At 30.4% G+C, this 21,737-nt stretch overlaps 1 protein-coding gene across 5 annotated transcripts in view; it reads right to left on the reverse strand.

The window, feature by feature from the left end:
• ERG (ETS transcription factor ERG) overlaps positions 1-16,783 on the reverse strand; it is a 126,700-nt gene extending 109,917 nt beyond the window's left edge. The window contains exon 1 of one of the 5 annotated variants that reach the window (XM_031959279.1): positions 16,636-16,783. In XM_031959279.1, coding sequence (XP_031815139.1) covers positions 16,636-16,653 — 18 coding nt within the window. In that variant the 5' untranslated portion in view covers positions 16,654-16,783. Of the gene's footprint in view, positions 1-15,011; positions 15,086-15,656 lie in introns of those variants that run through there. The other 4 variants (XM_023498849.2, XM_031959281.1, XM_031959280.1 and 1 more) reach the window with 4 other exon arrangements.
• Between the last annotated feature and the right edge of the window lie 4,954 nt (positions 16,784-21,737).

The following is a 21,737-nucleotide window of genomic DNA, read 5'->3' on the forward strand; positions in this document are numbered from 1 at the left end:
TCTGATGAACAATTTGAACTATGTCCAAAGGGCTATAAAACTGTGCATGTCCTTTGATCCACCAATACCACTACAAGTCAGTATCCCAAAGAGATCAAAGAAAAGGGAAAAGGATCTATATGCACAAAAAATATTTATAATAGCTCCTTTTTTGGAGGCAAAACATTTGGAAATTGAGGGGATGCTATTCACTTGGGGAATAGCTGAACAAACTGTGATATATCACTGTAATATAATACTATTGTGCCTTCTCAAGCAAGAGGAAAAGAATAAGGAAAAGAAAGAGAATGAAACTCAAAATATTTTTTTAAATGTTGAAAATGTTTTTAAAATTAAATGAAAAAAGAAAATTAGAGAAAAAAATTGGAAACTACAAACTATAGAAATTATAATTAAAACTAAACATTCATCTTATGGAAAGTCTTAACAAAATTGATACTCCTTTAGCCAAATTGATTAAAAAGAAGAGGAGAGAAAATAAAAGAAACAATATATCAAAAGAACAAGGTAAAATCACAGAAATAAAGAAGAAATTAAAAAGAATAATGAGAATCTATTATATAATTATAGAAATTTATACACTAACAAAATTGAGAACAAAAGAGAAATAAGGCAATCCCTTCAAAAATATAAAATATTCCAAGTCACAGAAGACCAAATAGAACCATTAAATAATCTAATCTCAGAGAGGAAAATAGTACTAGCTATAAAAGAATTGTCAAAGAATAAATTTCTGTTCCTGATTGAATCTACCTAACTTTTTAAAGACAATTAGGAGCAATATCTTACAAATTATTCTCCAAATTGATACAGAGCTCTATCAGAAGCCGTTGGTGAGACAAATATATTCTGGATACCTAAACCAAAGACAAATTGAGCAAAGAACTATAGGTAAGTACTATTAATGAATATCAATTCAGATTTTTAAATAAAATCCTGACTACAGTGGTTCAGCCAAGAAATCATTTGTTATAATCAAATTGGATTTAAATCAGGGATGCAAAGATGGTTCAACATTAGGAAAACTATCAGTCTACTTAATCCTATTAAAAACAAAAACATTCAAAACCACCATTATGTCAATGGATGCAGAAAAATATTTGACAAAATATAACATACACTTATTTTAAAAAAACTCCAAAAAATATAGAGACTTTTAATATCATAAAAACATTTATAATCACATGCAATAGCATTATAACAGAAGCTTTCACAAAATACAGAGAAATAAAGAAAACATGCATGTCCACTATCTCAATTATTATTTTATATAGTTCTAAAAAACACCAGTAATCACAATAAGATAAAAGAAATTAAAAGTATAAATCCAAGAAAAGAGAAGATAAAACTATATTTTCTAATGGCATAATGGTTTATTTTAAAATCCAAGGGAATCACCACATACTTCATTTGAATGACCTTAAAAGATCCAGGATGCAAAGTGAAGAAATATTTATTAAATTCCTGTTATGTGCTGGGCACTATGTAAAACATCAGAGATACAAAAGCAATGAATAAATCAATTTCCATTTTCAAAGAGATTTACATTGTAAAGAGGACATCATATATCTATATATGTATTATATAACACATTTTGAAAGCTGATTGTATATGGTGTAAGGGAGAGTGAAAAGGCCAGGACAAGATGAATATTACAAACATTAAAGACTAGAAGGTTGATTATTTTTTTATTCAAAAAGTGGATTTGAAGATGAAAATAATGATTTAAATTTTGAATATTTTTGACACATCAAGTTCAAACCATCTAAAGCAATTAGTAATGTGGGAGTGAAGTTCATGGAAAAGATTAGGAATTGATATATAGATTTGAGACATTAAAATGTTTAATATGAATGATGAGTATCAAAGAAAACTTAAAGGAAGAGTCAAACAGGTAGGGGGTGGATCAGGCAAGAGTAATGTTATGAAAATCCAGAGAAGAGAGTATCTAGGAGGAGAAGTCAATCAGTGGTATAAAATGAATCTGAAAAGTAAAGGATGAAGACTAAGAAAAGACCATCAAATTTGGTGGTTAAGAAATGACTATAGACAATTTTCAGATGAAGAAATTAAAGCCATTTATACTCATATAAAAAAATGCTCTGACTACTACTGATTAAAGAAATGCAAATTAAGACAACTTTGAGCCACTTCATACCTATCAGATTGAATAAGATGATAGGAAAAGATAGTGATAAATATTGGAGGGGATGTGGAAAAACTGAGACACTAATGCACTGTTGGTGGAGTTATGAAATGATTCAACCATTCTAGAGAGCAATTTGGAACTATGCCCAAAGGACTATTAACTATATATACCCTTTGATCCAGTAGTGTCACCACTAGTTCTGCAATTCAAAAAAAAAATCATTAAAAAAAAGGGGGGAAATGTTTGTAACAGCTCTTTTTGTAGTAACAAGAAATTGGAAATTGAGTGTATGCCCATCAAGTAGGGAATGGTGGAATAAATTATGGTTTATGAATGTAATGGAATACTATTGTTCTACAAGAAATAATGAGAAAGTTGATATCAGAAAAGCCTGGAAATACTTATTTGAACCAATGCTAAATGAAATGAGCAGAACCAAGAGAACATTGTGCACAGTAACAAGATCATGTGATGATCAACAGTAATAAATGTATCTTTTCTCAGCAACACAGTAATTCAAGACAATTCCAATACACTTGGGATGAAAAATACCATTAGAACCTAGAGAGAAAAACTATGGAGACTAAATGTAGATCACAGCATAGTATTTTCATCTTTTTTGTTTGTTTGCTTATTTGCTTATTTTTTCCTTTTTCATAGTTTTTCCCTTTTGGTCTGGTTTTTCTTGTATAATATGACAAATATATGTTTAAAAGGATTGTACATGTTTAACCTATTTCAGATTGCTTGCTATCTTAGGGAGAGGGAGGCAAGGGAGGAAGGCAAAAAAATATGGAACGATAAAATCTTACAAAAAATGAATTTTGAAAGCTATCTTTATGTGTAATTGGAAAAATAAAATTGAGATAAATAAAAATAAATAAATAAAATTCATACACATGCAAAAAAAAAACCCTAGGAATTTTAGAGAGTATTTTTTAATTAGGGAATAAAACATTATAAATTTATGTTAATTTGGTACACAGGCTTTATAAAACATAGATTACTTTGAGACATAAAATATTAATATTTAGAGAATTCTGCTGAGTTACTTCAACAAAAAGTTTTTGATTTATTGGTGTCATCTTTAATTTGTATGGATAATACATACAATCAATAGGGTGCTAAAGAGAATAAGGAATCAACTTTGAAGCCAGAAATACAAGTTCAAGTCCTACCAAGTGAGCATGGGGAAGTCAACTTCTCAGAACTCTAGGTCATTCTTTAACATTATCAATTGCACAGAAAGTGTAAGTGAAACAATTCTCATTTTAAGGCAAATATTAACCACATCAATAACAAAAACAACAAAAATAATATAGCAATAGATACAAAAAAATTATGACAAAACACAGCATCTTCTTTTTAAAAACATAAGAAAGCATCGGGATAAATGGAACTTTCCTCAAAATGATAAGCAGTATCAAAATGATAAAAAAAAAAAGAGCAAATATTACTGCCATGGGGATAAACTAGAGCCTTTCCAATTTTATCAAGCTTATTTGGCATTCTACTATTAATGTTAATTATAACAATAAGACAAGAAAAAAATTGAAATAAATAGGTGGTGAGGAAACAAAACTATCATTTTTTGAAGATGATATGATGTTATACTTAAAGAAGCATAGAGAATCAACTAAAAAACTCATCAATATTAACAACTTTAACCAAGCTACAAAAATAGAAAATAAACCCATACAAATCATCAACATTTCTTAATATCACCAACAAAACCCAGCAGGAAGAGATAGTAAAAAAAAATTCCTTTCAAAATAACTTCAGAAAGGATAAGATATTGAGGAGTCTACCTACCAAAACACATAGAAGCCATATGAACACAATTACAAAATCATCTTCACAAAAATACAGATCTAAACAATTAGAGACATGTTAGTTGCTTATATGGAAGTTAAATCAATATAATAAAAATGACAAAATTCATCTGTAAAAGTAATAGTCAAAAATATCAAAAGAATTGAAGGGAATGGGAAAGAAGTGAACAAAGCCCTGGTATCACTAAACCTCAAAATGTATTACAAAATGATATACATCAAAACAATCTAGTATTGGATAAAAAATAGAGTGGTTGATCAGTAGAATATATTAAGTATATAATTTGAAGAAATTAATAAGCACAATAATCTATGTTTGATAGACACAGTTAGCTACTTTCAGGACAAAAATTCATTAGTTAACAAATTGGTGGGAAAACTGAAGATCAGTCTGGTAGTCTGGCAGTCTGGCACTAGGCACAGACCACTACCTCATAAATTACACCAAAATAAAGCCCAAAATGGGGTACATGATTTTGACATAAAGAGTGATGTTGTAAGCAAATTAGAGGAACAAGGGGGAAATTACCTGCCTGATTTATAGAAAAGGGAAGAGTTTAAGGCTAAATAAAAGATAGAAGATCATGAGAGGAGAAAAATACCAAGCATTCAAACTTAGAAAGAAAGCAGGAAATGGGGGAAATCTTACAGCAAATTTCTCTGAGAAAGGTCTCATTTCTTAAATATACAAGGAATTGAGACCAATTTTTAGAAATAAGAACCACTTCCAATTGATAGGGATCAAGTGCCAGACCTAGAGTCAAGAAACCTCATCTTTGGTTCAAGTCAGTTCCAATGGTCTTGTGAGGAAGAGGGCCATCTACACCCAGAGAGAGGACTGTGGAAACTGAGTGTGGAACACAACATAGCATTTTCATTCTTTTTGTTATTGTTTGTTTGCATTTTGTTTTTTTTCTCATTTTTTTTCTTTTTATCTGATTTTTCTTGTGTAGCAAGATAATTATATAAATATGTATATATATATATATACATATATTGAATTTAACATATATTTTAACATGTTTAACATATATTGGATTACTTGCCATCTAGGAGAGGGGTAGGGGAAAGGAGGGAAAATTTGGAACAAAGGGTTTTGCAAGAGTCAATGTTGAAAAATTATCCATGCATATGTTTTGAAAATAAAATCTTGAATTAAAAATAATAATAATAAATAAGTTTTTATTTCTGTCAAAAAAAAGAAACTTTATCTTTTTGAGTTCAAATCTAGACTAAGATATTCATAACTGTATGACCTTAGGCAAGTCTTTTTATCTTGTTTGCCTCAACTTCCTAATCTGTAAAATGAGTTGGAGAAGGAAATGCAAATCACTTAAGTTATCTTTGCCAAAAAAATCCCAAATGAGGTCCTGAAGGGTCAGACATGATTGAACAACCACAACAAAAAAGATACAGACATTTTCAGAAGATGAAACCAAAGTCATATGGAAAAAATGCTCCAAATTATTAATCATTTGATAAATTAAAATTAAAACAATCTAAAGTACCATCTAACATCTGTCAGATTGTGTAATATGACAGGAAAAGAAAATGATAAATACTAGCAGACATATGAAAAATTGGGACACTTTAATGCATTGTTGGTGGAGTTGTGAACTGGCCCAACCATTGTAGAGAACAATTTGGAGCTATGCCCAAAGGATTATAAAAGTGTGCATAATCTTTTACCCAGCAATACTGCCAGTAGCTTCATATCCCAAAGAGAACAAAGAAAAAGGAAAGTGACCTATAATATAGCTGTTCTTTTTGTGGTGTCAAGGAATCGGAAACAGATTTCCATAAATAAAGGAATGGATAAACAATATTATATTATAGGAACTTGATGGAATATAAACAATGATGAGGTTGATTTCAGAAAAAGCTGGGAAATCTTATATGAACTGATATAAAATGAAGTGAGCAGAACTAATGGAACATTGTACACTATAGCAACAATATTTTAATGGCAATCAACTGTGAAAGACAGTAACGCTGATTAATAAGAATGATTCACTATAATGCTAAAAGACTCATGAAGAAAAATATTATTCACCTCACAAGAAAAAACTTATGAATTGTGAGTATAGATTGAGGCATATTTTTTCACTTTATTTTTCTTGGGGATTTTGGGGTGTTTTAGTGGCTAATATGAACATGTTTTGCATGACTTCCCATGTATAATGGGAATTATATTGCTTATTTTCTTGATTGGGAGAAGGGCTACAGGGAGAGAGAGAGAATTGGAAATTGGAAATTATTTTAGAAATTATTGTACAATAAGATGACCAGTCCCTATTTCTATATGCACCAGAATTTGTAGGTAAGGTTCTCCTGTTACTTGATGTCTTAGAGTTTGGAGAGTTGTGGACATGACAAGGAGACCTGTTTTTGAATAATACCAATCTTTCTGATTCACAGTTCATTTAAAAATGGATGGCCATTTGAATAAAAATGGCATCCAATTAGTGTCTTAAGATCAATATCAATATCATTGGTCAAAATTCAATAAACTTTGACTCTAGAAGTAGTTATACTCCATATGTTATGAAATACAATTTCATTATTTTTACTATATCTCTTTGTCTTGACATCTTATCTCTGATGAAGAACACATTTCTTTTCTCTTTTTCATAAACCAGATGAAATGTATTTTCTTTCCTTCAAGTGAGTTTGGTAAATGAGGTAAAAGCTCACATCTGACTAGGAATTGCTTTTCTTATGTTAAAGAGCAAACTAAATGATTGAATCTAGCTTGACAGCATGATGCGATCACATAAAGATTATTTTTAAAAATTATAAGTAATCCTGCCAAATTTCAAAACAGTCAAACCTATGATTGCATTTGAATATGTTAGACTGAAATTGAAAGAGAAAATGCCTTCTTCCTTTCTCCCTTATTTCCTTTTTTTCCTTTCTTCCTTCCTTTTTTCCTTCCTTTTCTTTCTTCCCTGTTTCTCACCTTCCTTCTTTCCTTTTCTCTACAAAAAGGCAAATAAACTTATTTTTCTTTTTCAATAATTTAAGGTTTTTTATATCATTTTTCAACAGGAATTATCATCTTTAAAGTTAAAAATGATCTCTTAATTGTCAAAATAATGACTTTTTCTTAGTCTTCACCCTCCTTGATTTCTGTATTTGACACTATTGATGACCTTCTTTAAGGTAGTTCTTATTTCTAAGTTTTCATTCCTGCTCCTATTTGTCCAACTGGTAGCTTTTAGTTTCTTTTGCTGGTGTTGGTGTCTTCCTATGCTCTGCTATGGCACCTATTTCTTTCTACTCTATATTCTTTCACTTGTTAATTTCATCAGCTACCATGAATTCAATTATCATCTCTGTGAAGGGAATCAAGAATTTATATATCCAATCTTTTTCTATTCCTTGAACTACACATAATCACAGGAAGCTGCTCTAGCTTATGTCCAAAACAAAATTCCTTTGATTTTCTCAAATCCTTAGACTCCAGCTTACATGGATTCAATTATCATATGCATTCAGATAATTCTGAGATATATCTAACCTCTCTCCTAATCTCCAGCTTAGCATCGCTGATTGCATTTTTAATACCTTGAACTAGATGCCTTATCTTAAATTCACCTTAAATTCAACATGTCCATAACTAAATTCATTATCTACTCCACTCCCCCAAACCCTCTCCTCTCCTTCAATACTCTATTATTATCAAGAACACCACCATCTTTCCAGTCACCTACAATTGTAACCTAGGTGTCATCCTTGATTCTCTTACTTTCTTCTCACTTCTGACTGTGTCACAACCCTAATGCAGGCTTTCATCACCTCATGTTTGCATTATTGTAATAAATCTTATATTTAGTCTCCCCACTTCAATTTTCTCCCTACTCTATTCTATCCCCCACTCAACTGTAATTTTCCTAATGTACATTTTGATGATGTCACATATCCTCCTCCCAAATCCCAACTCCAGTATTTTCCTATTCCTCCCACTATTTAGCTTTTAAAGTCCTTCATAACCTGATTCTTCATACTTTTCCAGATTTCTTATGCTTTAATTTCCTCTAAGATCTAATAACACTGGACATTCTATTGTTCTTATGAATGACATTCAATGTCTCAGCTCTGGGCATTTTCATTGGCTATTGCCATTCTTGGAACTCTCTCCCTGATCTCTTCTTTTCTGGCTTTCTCCAGGTATCTACTAAAGTGCCTCCTTCCACAAGAAGCCTTTCCCTTCTCTTTAATCATCATAGCTTTCATTTGGGATTATCCCAAATTTATCTGTATATATATATATATATATATATATATCCTATTTTTATATAGTTGTTTGCATATTATCTTTCGAGTAGGGATTAGGTTTTGTTGGAATTTTTTTGGAAGGGCAAGGGAAGAATTGGCCTTTTTTTTTATTCTCAGCATTTAATACAGTGTTTCATAGATAGTAGATACTTAATAGTGTAATAAGTGGCACAGTGGACCAAGCACTGGATCTGGATTCAGAAAGTCCTGAGTTTGGATTTGAGCTTAGACACTTATTAGCTGTGTGAATTTAGGCAAATCACTTAATCCTATTTGCCTCAGTTTCCTCATCTATAAAATGAGCAAGAGATGGAAATGAGAAATCACTCCATTTGCCAAAAAAATCCCATATGGGGTTATGAAGAATCAGACATGACTAAAAAGTGACTCAACTACAACAAAGATCTTAATAAATGTTTTTTGTCTTGACTCATTGACTTGACTCTTCATTCTTCTGAACTTCCCTATTACTGTCAAAAGCATCACCTGGTCATCCAGGTTCAAAATGTCTGTGTCATTCTTGACTCCCTCCACCCTCTTCCACACCACATATCCCTTGCCAAATCTGGTTTCTAACTCCAAAAGATCCTTAAATATATTTCCTTCTTTCCACTAACTCAGCCACAAACTTAGTGTAGGCTCTTATCATCTCTTGCGTGCACAATTGATTGCAACAATATTCTATTTGGTTATTCTTCCTTATGTCTCTTTCCACTCAGATCCATCTTCCACTCAGCTGGCAAAGTTATTTAGATCTGATTATGTCTACCCCATGCTCACTGAATCACAATGGTTCCCTATTACTTCCACAATCAAATAATAATTTTTCCATGTGGCAATTAAATTCTTTATAACCTGGATCATTTTTTACATTTAGCCCCTTTCACACTCTACTCCCTTACCTTCATTTCTTAGTTTTCCTACCTCCTTCCAAGTCTAAGTTCAAATCCTAAGTTTCTTTAAGAAAGACATATATATCTATGTCCCTTCCATCCTTCTTTAGTTACTAATACCTTCCACATTCGGGTTACCTCACTACTATGTTCATAACCATATGTATTATATTTCTAATAAATCTACTATATTTATAATTCACTATAGTATATATATGTTATATATAGTGTATATAGTATATATACACTATATATAACATATATATGTATATATGTGTGTGTGTATATATATATATACAATTTTTTATTAATATAGCTAGTTCTTTACATTTTGTATAGCTCATTAGAATGTTATCTTCTTGAATTCAGGAATTGGTTTTGCCTTTCTTTTTCATTCCTAGTATTCAGCGCATTATCTGGCATGTAACAAGCACTTGGCAAATGCTTAATGATTAAAAGACTGGCACTGTTTAGAGAAAAAAACAAAGGGATTGGGGAAAGCAATTTATACTCAAGATTCCCCAGTCCCTACTTATTCTCTATATCCCTGAAGAAATTTTTTTTATCTTAAGGAAATGTTCATTTTAAGATTACCAGAATGGTATAAAACATGTATATACATATACATATATATATATATATATAATTTACATACTTCTTTAATATATTTATATCACTAATATATATGTATTATTTATATATTATTGATCTAAATATATATGTTTACCTTCTAAAAACAAACATATATGTGTGTGTTTGGGAGATGAATGAAATTGGTGTGGAGGATTACTGTGAAAAACCAAGAATTAATATCTTTCATAAGGATTAGAATATTTGTTCAATAATAAATATCAAAAAAGCATTTCTTTCAGGGTTTGGTAGCTGTTATATGATTGTTATCATTCTTCCTGTTTCTTATTACTTTTCCTAAGTTACTGCAGAATTGAAAGAGTGTCACACAAGACTAAGGATCATTTTGTATTTGTTTTTTTACTGATTTATCAATGATCTTCAAGCATGAAAAGTTATTTCTAAAAATTATGCTAGACGTTCCCTATGTACCTGAAGGTATTCTGTGACTTTATTTTGCAACATATCTCTCACTTCCTGAAAGTTTTTCTCAAAGTGAACATTTTGTACCTTTCTAATTGTACTTTTACAAGATACCTTTCTTATATTTTATTTATACATATAATCTCTCCCACACTATAAAATCAATTCCGCAAGGGTAAAGATTATGCCCTATTCTTTAACCCTACAGTATTTAGTATATAGTGATCAATCAATACTGCCATATTTCAGTGACATAGCTAGCAGATGCCTTGTTGGAATCATGAATCCAAATATTCAAGTTTTTGATTTGGCTATTAATTCCCACTTCAGTGTTATCTACCAATTTGGGAATATCTATCCAGAATAACTTCCAACATATTCATATCAAAAAAGCTTACATTTTCTTTTGGCTTTTGAATCCACAGAGTGAATCCTAGAATAGGGTTCCATATTCAAATTTAGGACCTTCATTAGGCTATCCAAGGAAGATTTATTCCAAAGATATTAACATCTTATTTTCCTTTTACAATTCTTTAATTTTGCTGATAATAAACATCATAAAATAGTGAATATTGTATTGTAAATAGTGAAGGAAATGTCTCAGAGAGGCCATTTCCTTTTTTAGAACTCTATGACCTTCACAAACCAAGTTATTCCCACTTTTGCCTTCAAATTTGCAATTCCTTAAACATGGGCCAAAAAAAATTAATCACATATATATATTCCCATATATGTAGATTAAATTAAGAAAGTATCTCCAAGGGAAATCAATAAGCAATTTTCATTTATAAATTATGTATGGGAAAGGTTTTAATTCAAAAAAGACAAATTACACTTTTACATCTAAGGATATATGAATAAAACTATCTAAAAGAGTGGGGTTTGTATTTAATTTTACTTTTATTATTAAGAAATTGTCAGAAAAGAAAGTGAAATGGAAGAATTTATATTTAATTTACTCTGTGAACCAAGGGATAAACATTACAATTATCAATTCAAATTCCTTTCTAATTTTCACCAAAATCCTAAAGCAATTAGTTTTTCTTCATTGTAAGCTTACATTTCAGTATTTGCTTCTTTTCTATCTGAACGCAAAATGTTATGTACCATAAACCAACAAATTAACAATCTTAAAAAGAAATGAATGCCATTTCTAATTACTTAATGTCAATTATCAGAAATTGTTCATCAATCAATCCATCTATCCATCCATCAGATTTTTGGTTAAGAATCAAAAAACTCAAAAAGAAAAAGAAAAACTCCTTCATAAAGTCCAGAATTGATTTTTCTTTAAAAAAAAAAAAAAAAAAAAAAAGATTACCAGAATCAGTGGGCATTGGAAGAAGGATCCACACTAGAAAGTGAGAACAAGTTGAGGGGAGCAAGCAAGAAGCTTAGAACAATATCCTGACTGGAAATTCCAAGGAATCGCCAAGAACCACTATTTTGAATAAGAACATTCATGCCTTTGGTGCCTTTCAGCACTCTTAGGACAGATACATGAGAAAAGGTAAATCCCACTGGCAAAAGCCCCAAAATCAAATTCAAAACCAAACATGAACCAGCATTTAAGAGTGCAGGAGGGAGTTCACATTGGCAATGAAATCAAGTACTAAATCAGAAATGTAAATACTAATAAACAAACAAAAAAAACCCAACAAAATGAATATTTATGAGTCAGAGAAAAGCTCCACAACTAAATAGAACTTCAAAGGAAGAAAAAAATGGCTTTACTACAAGAACTAAAAGAATAGCTGAAATAAAAGGACAAAAAATATATTATTTAAGCTAGTATCAGAAAAGATATTTACCTTTCTATATAGATATAGATATAGATATAGATACACACACACACACACACACACACACACACACACACACACTAACTGAACTCCCAAAGAAAAAGAGATTCAGGACGAAATGAAATGGTAAGGAAATGTTATCAAAAATTCAGAGAGCAACTATTAAATAAACTATTTGTCAAATTAATAAAAGTGAGTTTTTGAAATGTTATGATACAAGCATGGTCTCAATATCTATATCAGAGGAAGAAAAAATAAAGAAAACTATAAACCAATATTCCTAATAATGACACAAAATGTTAAACAAAAATTAGAAAATAGATTTCAGGGGAAAAAACATGAAGGAAGAATGAATTAATCTCATGTATAAAGGCTTGGTTAAATATAAGGAAAAGCATATATGTAACATAATAATGATAACAGAAATAATAATGGCATAAATGGGTGGTACTAATAGATAAATTTTTGACAAATTTGACAAATCTAAAATTGATTTTTGTTTTTTCAAAAAGCACTAGAAAGCAGAAGAATAGGCAGGAATCACTTCAGAAAAAAAGAACAAAGGAAACAAAAAAGAGTCAAGCAAAAGTATAGAAGCACATTTTATAGTAGCAAAGAACCAGAAACTAAGGGAGTATCCATAGGGGAATGGCTTAACAAATTATGATCAATTAATATGAAGGAATACTACTGCACTTTAGAGGAAACCTGGGAAGATCTTAACCTATAAAAACCGATACAGATAAATAATTAGAGTTTAGAGAACAATTTATACAATAACTACATTACAAAGAAGAATGAGTCTGAAAAACGAGAATGATTAATACAACCAGCAACCAATAAGGCAATTTGTTTTCCACAGTTATACACAATTGTTACAAGGGCTTTGTTTTTCTCTCTTATCCCAACAATAGGGTGCAAAGTGGAAGATAGAGGAGAGAAATAGGGAAGGATAGAAGGCAAGAGAGGGGAAGAAAGATAGAGAGGAAGGGATTGAGAGACAGAAACAGAGACAGAGAGAGACAGAGACAGATAGAGAAAACTTTGAAAGGCTGTACTTAAACAGAAAATCAAATTGCATGTAATATCTACAATTTCACATAGAATCCTCTTTTTTTCTATTATTATATTGAAATTCCCATTAGGTGGCATTTGCTAAATTAAGAAGAAAAAAGCAAAGAGTTCAAGTAAATTATTTTATGAATTCACAGAAGAGAACAAAAGGCTTAGAGGGGAAAAAAATAAGAAAGACAACTTTTGAACTATGAGACTGAGTTTATTATATAATTCAAAATAAATATGCTATATGTAATGAAGATTCATGATTTCATATAATGTTTTCTTTTTTATGTTTGTTGCATATCCAAATGTCCATGTTTATTGATATTTGTCTAAATTCAAAATAATAACCATTTAAGAATTTACAAAATCAGGAACTATATTTAAGTACCAGTTAAGTCCCTGATACTTGTACTAGCATCTCAAAGAAATATCTTTAAAAAATTTAGGAAGCAATTAAAAGAGTGATGCTGTTCTTTCTATCTTATTTTTTCAATGAATTTCAGCATTCTCAATTAATGAGGGTGGAATGCAACTGTTCTTCATTTAAATACTATGTTATAATTGGCATCCTTTTATAAATATTTTTATGAGATAGGAAAATACCAACATTTACATTTTAAAATGAAGTAACTAAAGTGTATATGTGTCTCTAGATCATGAATTAAATCTTTGTTAGAACTATATAAATCAAGCATATGGCTTTTTCTCAATCAAGTTATCTGTATGTTAATTCTTTAATTTTAAGTCAAGTATCCAGGTTTCCTGAAATTTGTAAGCAAACCTATAATGAGTTTTATGTAAAGCATTCTTCAGTATAACCAGATAATACAGAAACAGCCTAACTCACAAGCATCATCATTTTTTGTGGCTTACAATGGCTTTAAAAAAATTTTTTTAATCTAATCTTCAAAGCCAAATATATTCATATATAAAAGAGCAATTCAGTTTAAACTTAAAACTTACATTTCTTCTGTTGTATGAATTTTATCGCTAGTTTCAAATAACCAAAGTGGAAGAGAGAAGGAAAGAGGGAAAAGAAACTATTATACATACAATGGGATATGTCGATTCTTAGTTCTTCAACAGGGAGCACCCAAAAGTACATTAAAATATTAATTACAAAATATAACATTGAAGCACAGAAACCAAATCCTATCATAAATTTTATGTTTAATCAAGCTATTGGTCTATTTCCTATAACATAAAAAGAAATAGCACACATTTGAGACCAGATATTATCTTGAGATAATTGACACTATATTTCCCATCTTAAAAAATATCTGTATTTTACTTACTAATTTTAGCTAACATAAATAAATTTGCAGATATCACGTCAAGATATTTTTCCTGCTGTATATTTGTGATATCATCTCATTACCCAGGAAATTTAATAGATACTTGCATTAAAAGTACTAATCAGTAAAATTCAGCTATTTCATGTGATCATGTGATAAGTATTGATTCATTCATTAAAAGCCCCAGTAGTAGTTTTTAAACATTCATGTAAACCATGTTAACATACAAAGACATATAATGCATAAACACTTTATGAATAACATATTAGCAATGTACCATTCTATAAAGATGCAAAATACTTGTAAGAAAATGTTTATTAACAATATTGAAAATATTTTAACTTCAAAAAGCACATATTAAATGTACAATAAAAACATGATACAGTTGTATCACGCTTTTTGCAAAGCTAATCACTCAAATACAGGACCTACATATCAGTAGTCTTGATAGATGCTCTATTGCATACATGTTTGTATAGTTTTGTGCCAAGTTCTGCTTCATAATTCATCAACATAGAAAATATTTCAATATCCAAAGAATAATGTATGGTAGAATAAATATGATCGATCCTATATAAAAAGGATTTACAGGAGAACAAGCAAGAATTTTATATAATAATAAGTCATGGATAGCTTGAAAACAGTACCTTTGAGAGGGCACCCACTTTAATGAAATTACAGGTCCACTGAAGTATTAAAATGTTTATGTCTATGAAACATAACTACTTCCCATTGGATAAGTGGAAAGAAAAGACAATATTTTAATGTGTACAGTTTTTTTCTTGTCTTTGAAAAATAAAAATGACAATATATCAAAATATGTTTGTTTGTTTTTCCAAAAATTCCTTATTTTTGACAAATTGCATGGAAGTTTTAGTATCTGACCTGTGTACCTTAAACCAGTACAAGTCTCAATAAAATGACAGTTCACAGCTCACTTGTACGTGGATTTTTAAATACCATGGCTTATATCATGTTCGCCTGAGACAAAACATAACATATAAAATATAACATATATTTTAAAAATAGAATATGGCAGAAAAAACAAAGTCAATGTTTCTGCTATTATCTAGGAATAATGTTAGAAAAAATTTCACCATAATGTGCCATTCCTACAGATAACAATAAAAACTAACTAAAGAGAATTTTTTTCTTTTTTTATCTTCATACCTATTTCTGGACAAACTTTTCCATTTTTCTGAGTTTTAACATTAACCATAACTTTAAAAAAAACACAAATTTAATTTCAACATTTTATAATAAAGTTAATAACATGTAATAAACGCAATCACCTCCAATATTTAGAACCTAATTTGGTTACTTTTTGATGGTGATGGTTGGTCAATAACAGAAAAGTATAAACGTAGCCCAAGGTATGTATATGACAATATTCTTGCAGTGCTTTTTGATTCGCAGGATACATAAAATTAATATCATTACTAAGAATTCAGCCTTATTTAGAATTAAATCTTTACAATATCATAGGTTATCTACATGTTATCTCTGTAGAAATATATGCAAAGAAAATATGGAGCTTTATCCAGTCAGAAAATCAACTAGAGCAATCTAGCTCTAGATTTCTAGAAACCTCACAAATATTTCGCTCTAAATAAAGCTTCTACGTTGTTAACAAAAAACTAAGATATTCTATTTTCTTAGTAGGTACCATTGAATCACAAAAATTTTGCATATGTATGTATAAGAACATATGTATATCCTATACAAGGTAGCCATCAAAATGTAGATCTCATAAAATCAAGCCAATAATATCTGTAGATTCCATTGGAAAATAATAGCTTGCCAGGTGCCTCTTCAATTCTATTTGAAAGGCTTTTCATTGTTGAGCATCAGAATGTTAATCAAAGAGCATCCCAAAATCAAATATTTGTAAGAACATTTATTTTTACTCAGCCTGCTACTCCTTTCCAGGTTAGTTCAGCTTCTAGTCAGACATATATCCAAGTCGTACAAAATGATAGTTAAAGAAAATAAAAATTCAAAGTGTGCTGCAAAATAGTGCATAGTAATCCATGGTACTGAGTGGTTAATTTTAAAATCCTATTTTTTTTCTGAGTTTGAAGTTTTTAAACCTTGCGGATGGTTGGAGTAGGAAAAAGGAAATTTACTAGGCAGTACAAAGGAAATCTTGTTGTCCTCTATTGTGGCAGTGGGGGTGTTTCCCAATCCTAACTTATCTATGTTGATAAAGGAAATCAAAAGCAGAGCAACAAGAAAAAAGTCCCTGTCAAATCAAAAGGTACCAATCCTTACCTTAATGGTGCTGGCCATAGTGCATTCAAGTTTATTAATCGTTAATTATTGATAATAATAATTATTGCTTCTCTCTGACCAGAAAGTAGTTTTGATGAGGTTGTTTAAAGCGGATGAGATTGTGCTAAGTCTGGGAAATGAAGTCAGCCAATGGCAGGAAGAGGTTTCTATTGGTCCTGGCTACATGACTCGAAGAAACAGGATATTTGGGAGCAGAGAGATAAGAGACCCTAAAAACAATGTTGTTTTTCTTGACTACATACAGCCAAGATTTGTTTTTTTTTTTTCCCTAATTAAAAAGAAGTGTCAATTGCTTGTGACTGACTGCTTGGGCAGGTGTGATTGGCTGTGCACTGTGTGTAACATTGTGCACTGAAGCAGGATGCAGGTGATGGTCCAACTGGGCCAAGTACTGTGCAATTTTACATAAGCTAATCCCTAGGGACCCACTTATTTAATATGTCTACCAAACAGGATCACTAAGTATTGACAGTCTCTGTCTTGTCAAACCTCATACATCATCATTAATAAGGAATCAGATAAATCAAGGTTCCCTGACCTTATGACTTTCTCATGAAAGGAAACTGTCAGGTAAAGTTCATTTAACAGAGTCACGAGATATTTATTAATAGTGTTTTGAATATTTTCAAGATTCTGATCAATGTCTAAGTTCCAAGACATCTTGATTATCCCTGGTACTTTCTCTCCTTCAAGGTATACAAATTTAAAGATTCAAGAATTTTATGAATCAAAATAAATGAAATGGGGGAAAGTGTCTTTTTACCCATTTTACTAAAAAACTAAATACAATACTCAAAATTTCTTTAGTTCACTATAATCACATAATGCCAATAGGAATACTCTCGCTTGGCAAAAGTCACAAAGGCAAAAAAACTTGGACAACCAAGGGATTTTGCCTGCATGTTATGTGAAATGATTAACTAAGAAATTTTCTAAACTTGATGCATAAGTTCAGGGTCACTTTTTTGTTTTCCTTTCTCCTAATAACAACAAAAACAACAACAATAGCAGCGAACATTCAGACAATGAATATAGGCATGCACATTACTTAGAGAATTTCCTACATAATTTTTATTACTCATTTTCAGGAAATGACATACTCTGGCAGTAACATTTTGCCTAGACAGGCTACAGGAAAGTTTCACAAGTAAAAAGGTGTGGCCCAAATATGTAACAGAAGAGAACACAATAGAGTCAAATCCTGAATCAAAGTCCACTAAGAGTTACAGATAATTGATCAAGGAACTGATTTGATGAAACCATAAAGGTTACACCATTCAATACAAACCACAAGTCTCATTTTTGTAAACTAAACTATCTTTTGTCTACCTAAAAAACAACAACAAAAATGATTTCACCTTTGTGCCTGGCCAAGAAAGATGACAAATGAATTTTTTTCCTTTTCTGTGTGAAAATCAAAACCTGACCAGTTTGTAGCAATTGTATTTGGTGGGAATGTTGATTTCCTTTACTTTCATCTCCAAACAATGAGTGAGATGAGTAGCTGATTAGAAATTCATTTCCCCTAAATTTTCAAAACACTTGGAGCTATTTTATGTGGGTAATTTCCACCCAATGTTCTTTAGTTTCTCTTCTTTCATAAGAAGTAGTAGTTTAAAACAGCACTATAGATAGCATACAGTACTCTATTATGGTTGACAACTTCAATATTCAAAGTACAATTAGATAATAAGAAAAAAAGACAAAAGAAAATTCTTCATGACCATTTAATGTTGACCCTTCTCTCTACTTCTTCATAATTTAACATATTCTTTATCTCTATAGTAAAAGCATCAAGGATTTTATTTCTATTGAAATATTCCAATATAATAAAGCGCTATAACTATTTTCCCTGGCTCAAATGTAATACAACCAAATATGTACCTAGAGATGTTTTCTGAGTTAATGTAATTTTTCTTAAGTAGACAAAAAAAATCTAAACATTAATTTCCTTGAAAATATTTTATAAATCTAAAAATAGAAATGCTTTTTTATGCTTTTTAGTGTTTTAAATAGGAATATGTTTTGTCAAAAGCTTTTTCTGCATCTATTGAGACAATCATCTGATTTCTATTGGGTTTGTTATTGATATGGTTAATTATGTTAATAGTTTTTCTTATATTAAATGAACTCTGAATTCCTTGTGTAACTTAAATCTAGTCATAGTATGTAATCTTTTTGATATATTGCTCTAATTTTATTATTAGTATTTTTGTGCCAATATTCAAAAGGGAAATTGATCTATATACTTCTGGTTTAGCTATCAGCACCATAATTGTGTCAAAAAGGGAATTTGATAAGACTTCTTTTTTAGCTATTTTTCCAAATAGTTTATATAATATAAGAATTAATTGTTGTTTAAATGTTTGGTAGAATTCATTTGTGAATCCATCTGGGCCTAAGGATTTTTTTTAAGGACTTCACTGATGACTTGTTCAATTTCTTTTCCTAAGTAAGATAAATTATTTAAGTATTTTATTTTCTCTTCTGTTAATCTGGACAACTATTAAAAATGTTATCCATTTCGTTGAAATTGTTAGATTTATCATCTCATCGTCGGACAAAATATAGCTCAATAATTGCTTTAATTTCCTCTTTATTGGTCATGAATTTGCTCCTTTCATTCTTGATACTTGTAATTTAATTTTCTTTTTATTTCTATATAAAATTAGCCAATTGTTTATTTATTTTATTGGTTTATTTTTCTCATATGACCAGATTCTGGTTTTATTTATTGATTCAATAGTTTTCTTACTTTCAATTTTATTAATCTCTCTTTTGATTTTCAGGATTTTCACCCTAGTGTTTAATTAACGATTTTTAATTTGTTCTCTTTCTAAGTGTATGATGCATGCATTTAGAGATTTGACACTTTGACTCCTGATAAATTTTGGCATGGTGTCTTACTGTTATTATTTTCTCTAATGAAACTATTGTTTCTCTGATTTGATCTTTGACCCACTTATTCTCTATAATTGGATTATTTAGTTTCTAATTAATTTTTGATCTATACTTTCATGACTCTTTACTGAATGTAATTTTAATTGCATTATGATCTCAAAAACATGCGTTCAATATTTCTGCTTTTCTATAGGAATTGTGAGGATTTATGCCCTAATACATGGTCAATTTTTGTGTGAGGACCAAGTACTTTTGAAGAAAAAGTATATTCCCTTCTATCCCCAATCACTTTTTGCCAGTGATCTATCATATTCAACTTTGCTAAAATTCTATTCACTTCCTCAACTTCTTTCTTGTTTATTTTATGGTGAGATTTATTTAGTTCTGAGAGGGGAAAGTTGAGGTCCATCACCACTATAGTTGCTGTCTATTTCTTCCTGTAATTCATTTAACTTTTCTTTTAAGAATTCTGTTGCTATGTAATTCAGTGCATATATATATATATATATATATATTAAATATTGCTCTTTACTTCATTGCCTATGGTACCCTTAGCAAAAACAAATAAACCCATTGCCTATGGTATCTTTTCATTTTCCCCACTTATCTCTTTGAATTAGATCTATTTTGTTTTTGCTTTGACTGAGACTGTGATTACCACAGTTGTTTTGGATTATTATTTTTTTTTACTTCAACTGAAGCATATTAGATTCTGCCCCAGTTCCTTTTGCTTATTCTCTGTGTGTGTGTCTCTCTGCTTCAGGTATCTGTAACAAAATATTGCACAATTCCACATTTTTTAATTCACACTGCTATCCTCTTCTGTTTTATGGGGTAAGTTCATCCCATTCAAATTCAGATATGATTACTACTTGTGTACTTCCCTATATGCTACTCTCCACCATCCTCATAGTTCATCCTCCTTCATTCTCCTTTCACCCTGTACCTCCTGAAAAGTGTTTTCCATCTGATCAGAGCCTTCCCCAATCCACCCTCCCCTCTATTAACAGTCTCCTCTTATCCTTCTCTCATTCTATTTCCCTGAAGAATAAAATAGATTTCTATGCCCAGCTAAATGTAAATGTCATTCCAAGCTGATTCTGAAGAATCTTCCTCAGAATTGTAAAAGTTTTATTGCACCTTTTTGTGTTATTTATCCCATTGTACCTCTCCCTTTCCCTTTCTTCTAGTACATCCCTCTTTCTAACATCTTAATTGCATTTTTTTAGATATCATTCCATCACACTCAACTTACAACTATGCACTTTATGTATATTTCAACTGCCCTAATAATGATAAAGTTCTTAAGAGTTGAAAGTATCACATCCTAATATAGGAATGTAAACTGTTTAACCATATCAAGTTCCTACTGATTTCTCCTTCTTACCTTTTTATGCTTCTCTCAAATCTCATATTAGAAATTCAAATATTTTATCCTTTTAATTAGTCTTTTAATCATGAATGCTTGAAAGTTCTCATTTTTACTAATACTTGTTTTTCTCCTGAAGGATTTTACCTGGTTTTGCTGGGAGGTGATTCTTGATTGTTATCTGAGTTCCTTTGCCCTTTAGAATATTATATTACAAGTCCTCTATTTCTTAAATATAGAAGCTGCTAAATCTTGTGCTATCGTGACTTTGGGTAAATGATATTTGAATTGTTTTGTTTTGTTTTTATGGCTACCAAGAATATTCTTCTCAAATCTTTGTATAACATTCTTGGGGGTTTTCATTTTGGGATATTTTTCAGGAGTTAATTGGTGGGTTCATTCAATTTCTATTTTATCCTCTGTTTCTAGCATATCAGGCAGTTTTCTTTGATCATTTCTTAAAATATGATGTCTAGGTCCTTGCTAATCATGTAATTCAAAAATTCTTAAATTATTTCTCCTCAATTTATTTTCCAGATCAGTTGTTTCCCCATTGAGATATTTTCACATTTTCTTCTATTTTTTTAATTTTTTTGATTTTTTTAAATTGTTTTTTGGAGCTTTATGAAGTTGTTACCTTCCACTTTCCTAATTCTAATTTTTAAGGAGTGATTTTCTTCAGTGAACTTTTGCACCTCTTTTGCTATTTGACCAATTCTGCCTTTTAAGTTGTTTTCTGCAGTAGATTATTATGCCTCTTTTTCCATTTGGCCTGTTCTATTTTTTAAGATGCCTTTTTCCCCCTCCCAAT

This window comes from Sarcophilus harrisii, chromosome 3 (assembly GCF_902635505.1).
Source record: "Sarcophilus harrisii chromosome 3, mSarHar1.11, whole genome shotgun sequence".
Taxonomy (NCBI): Eukaryota; Metazoa; Chordata; class Mammalia; order Dasyuromorphia; family Dasyuridae; genus Sarcophilus; species Sarcophilus harrisii.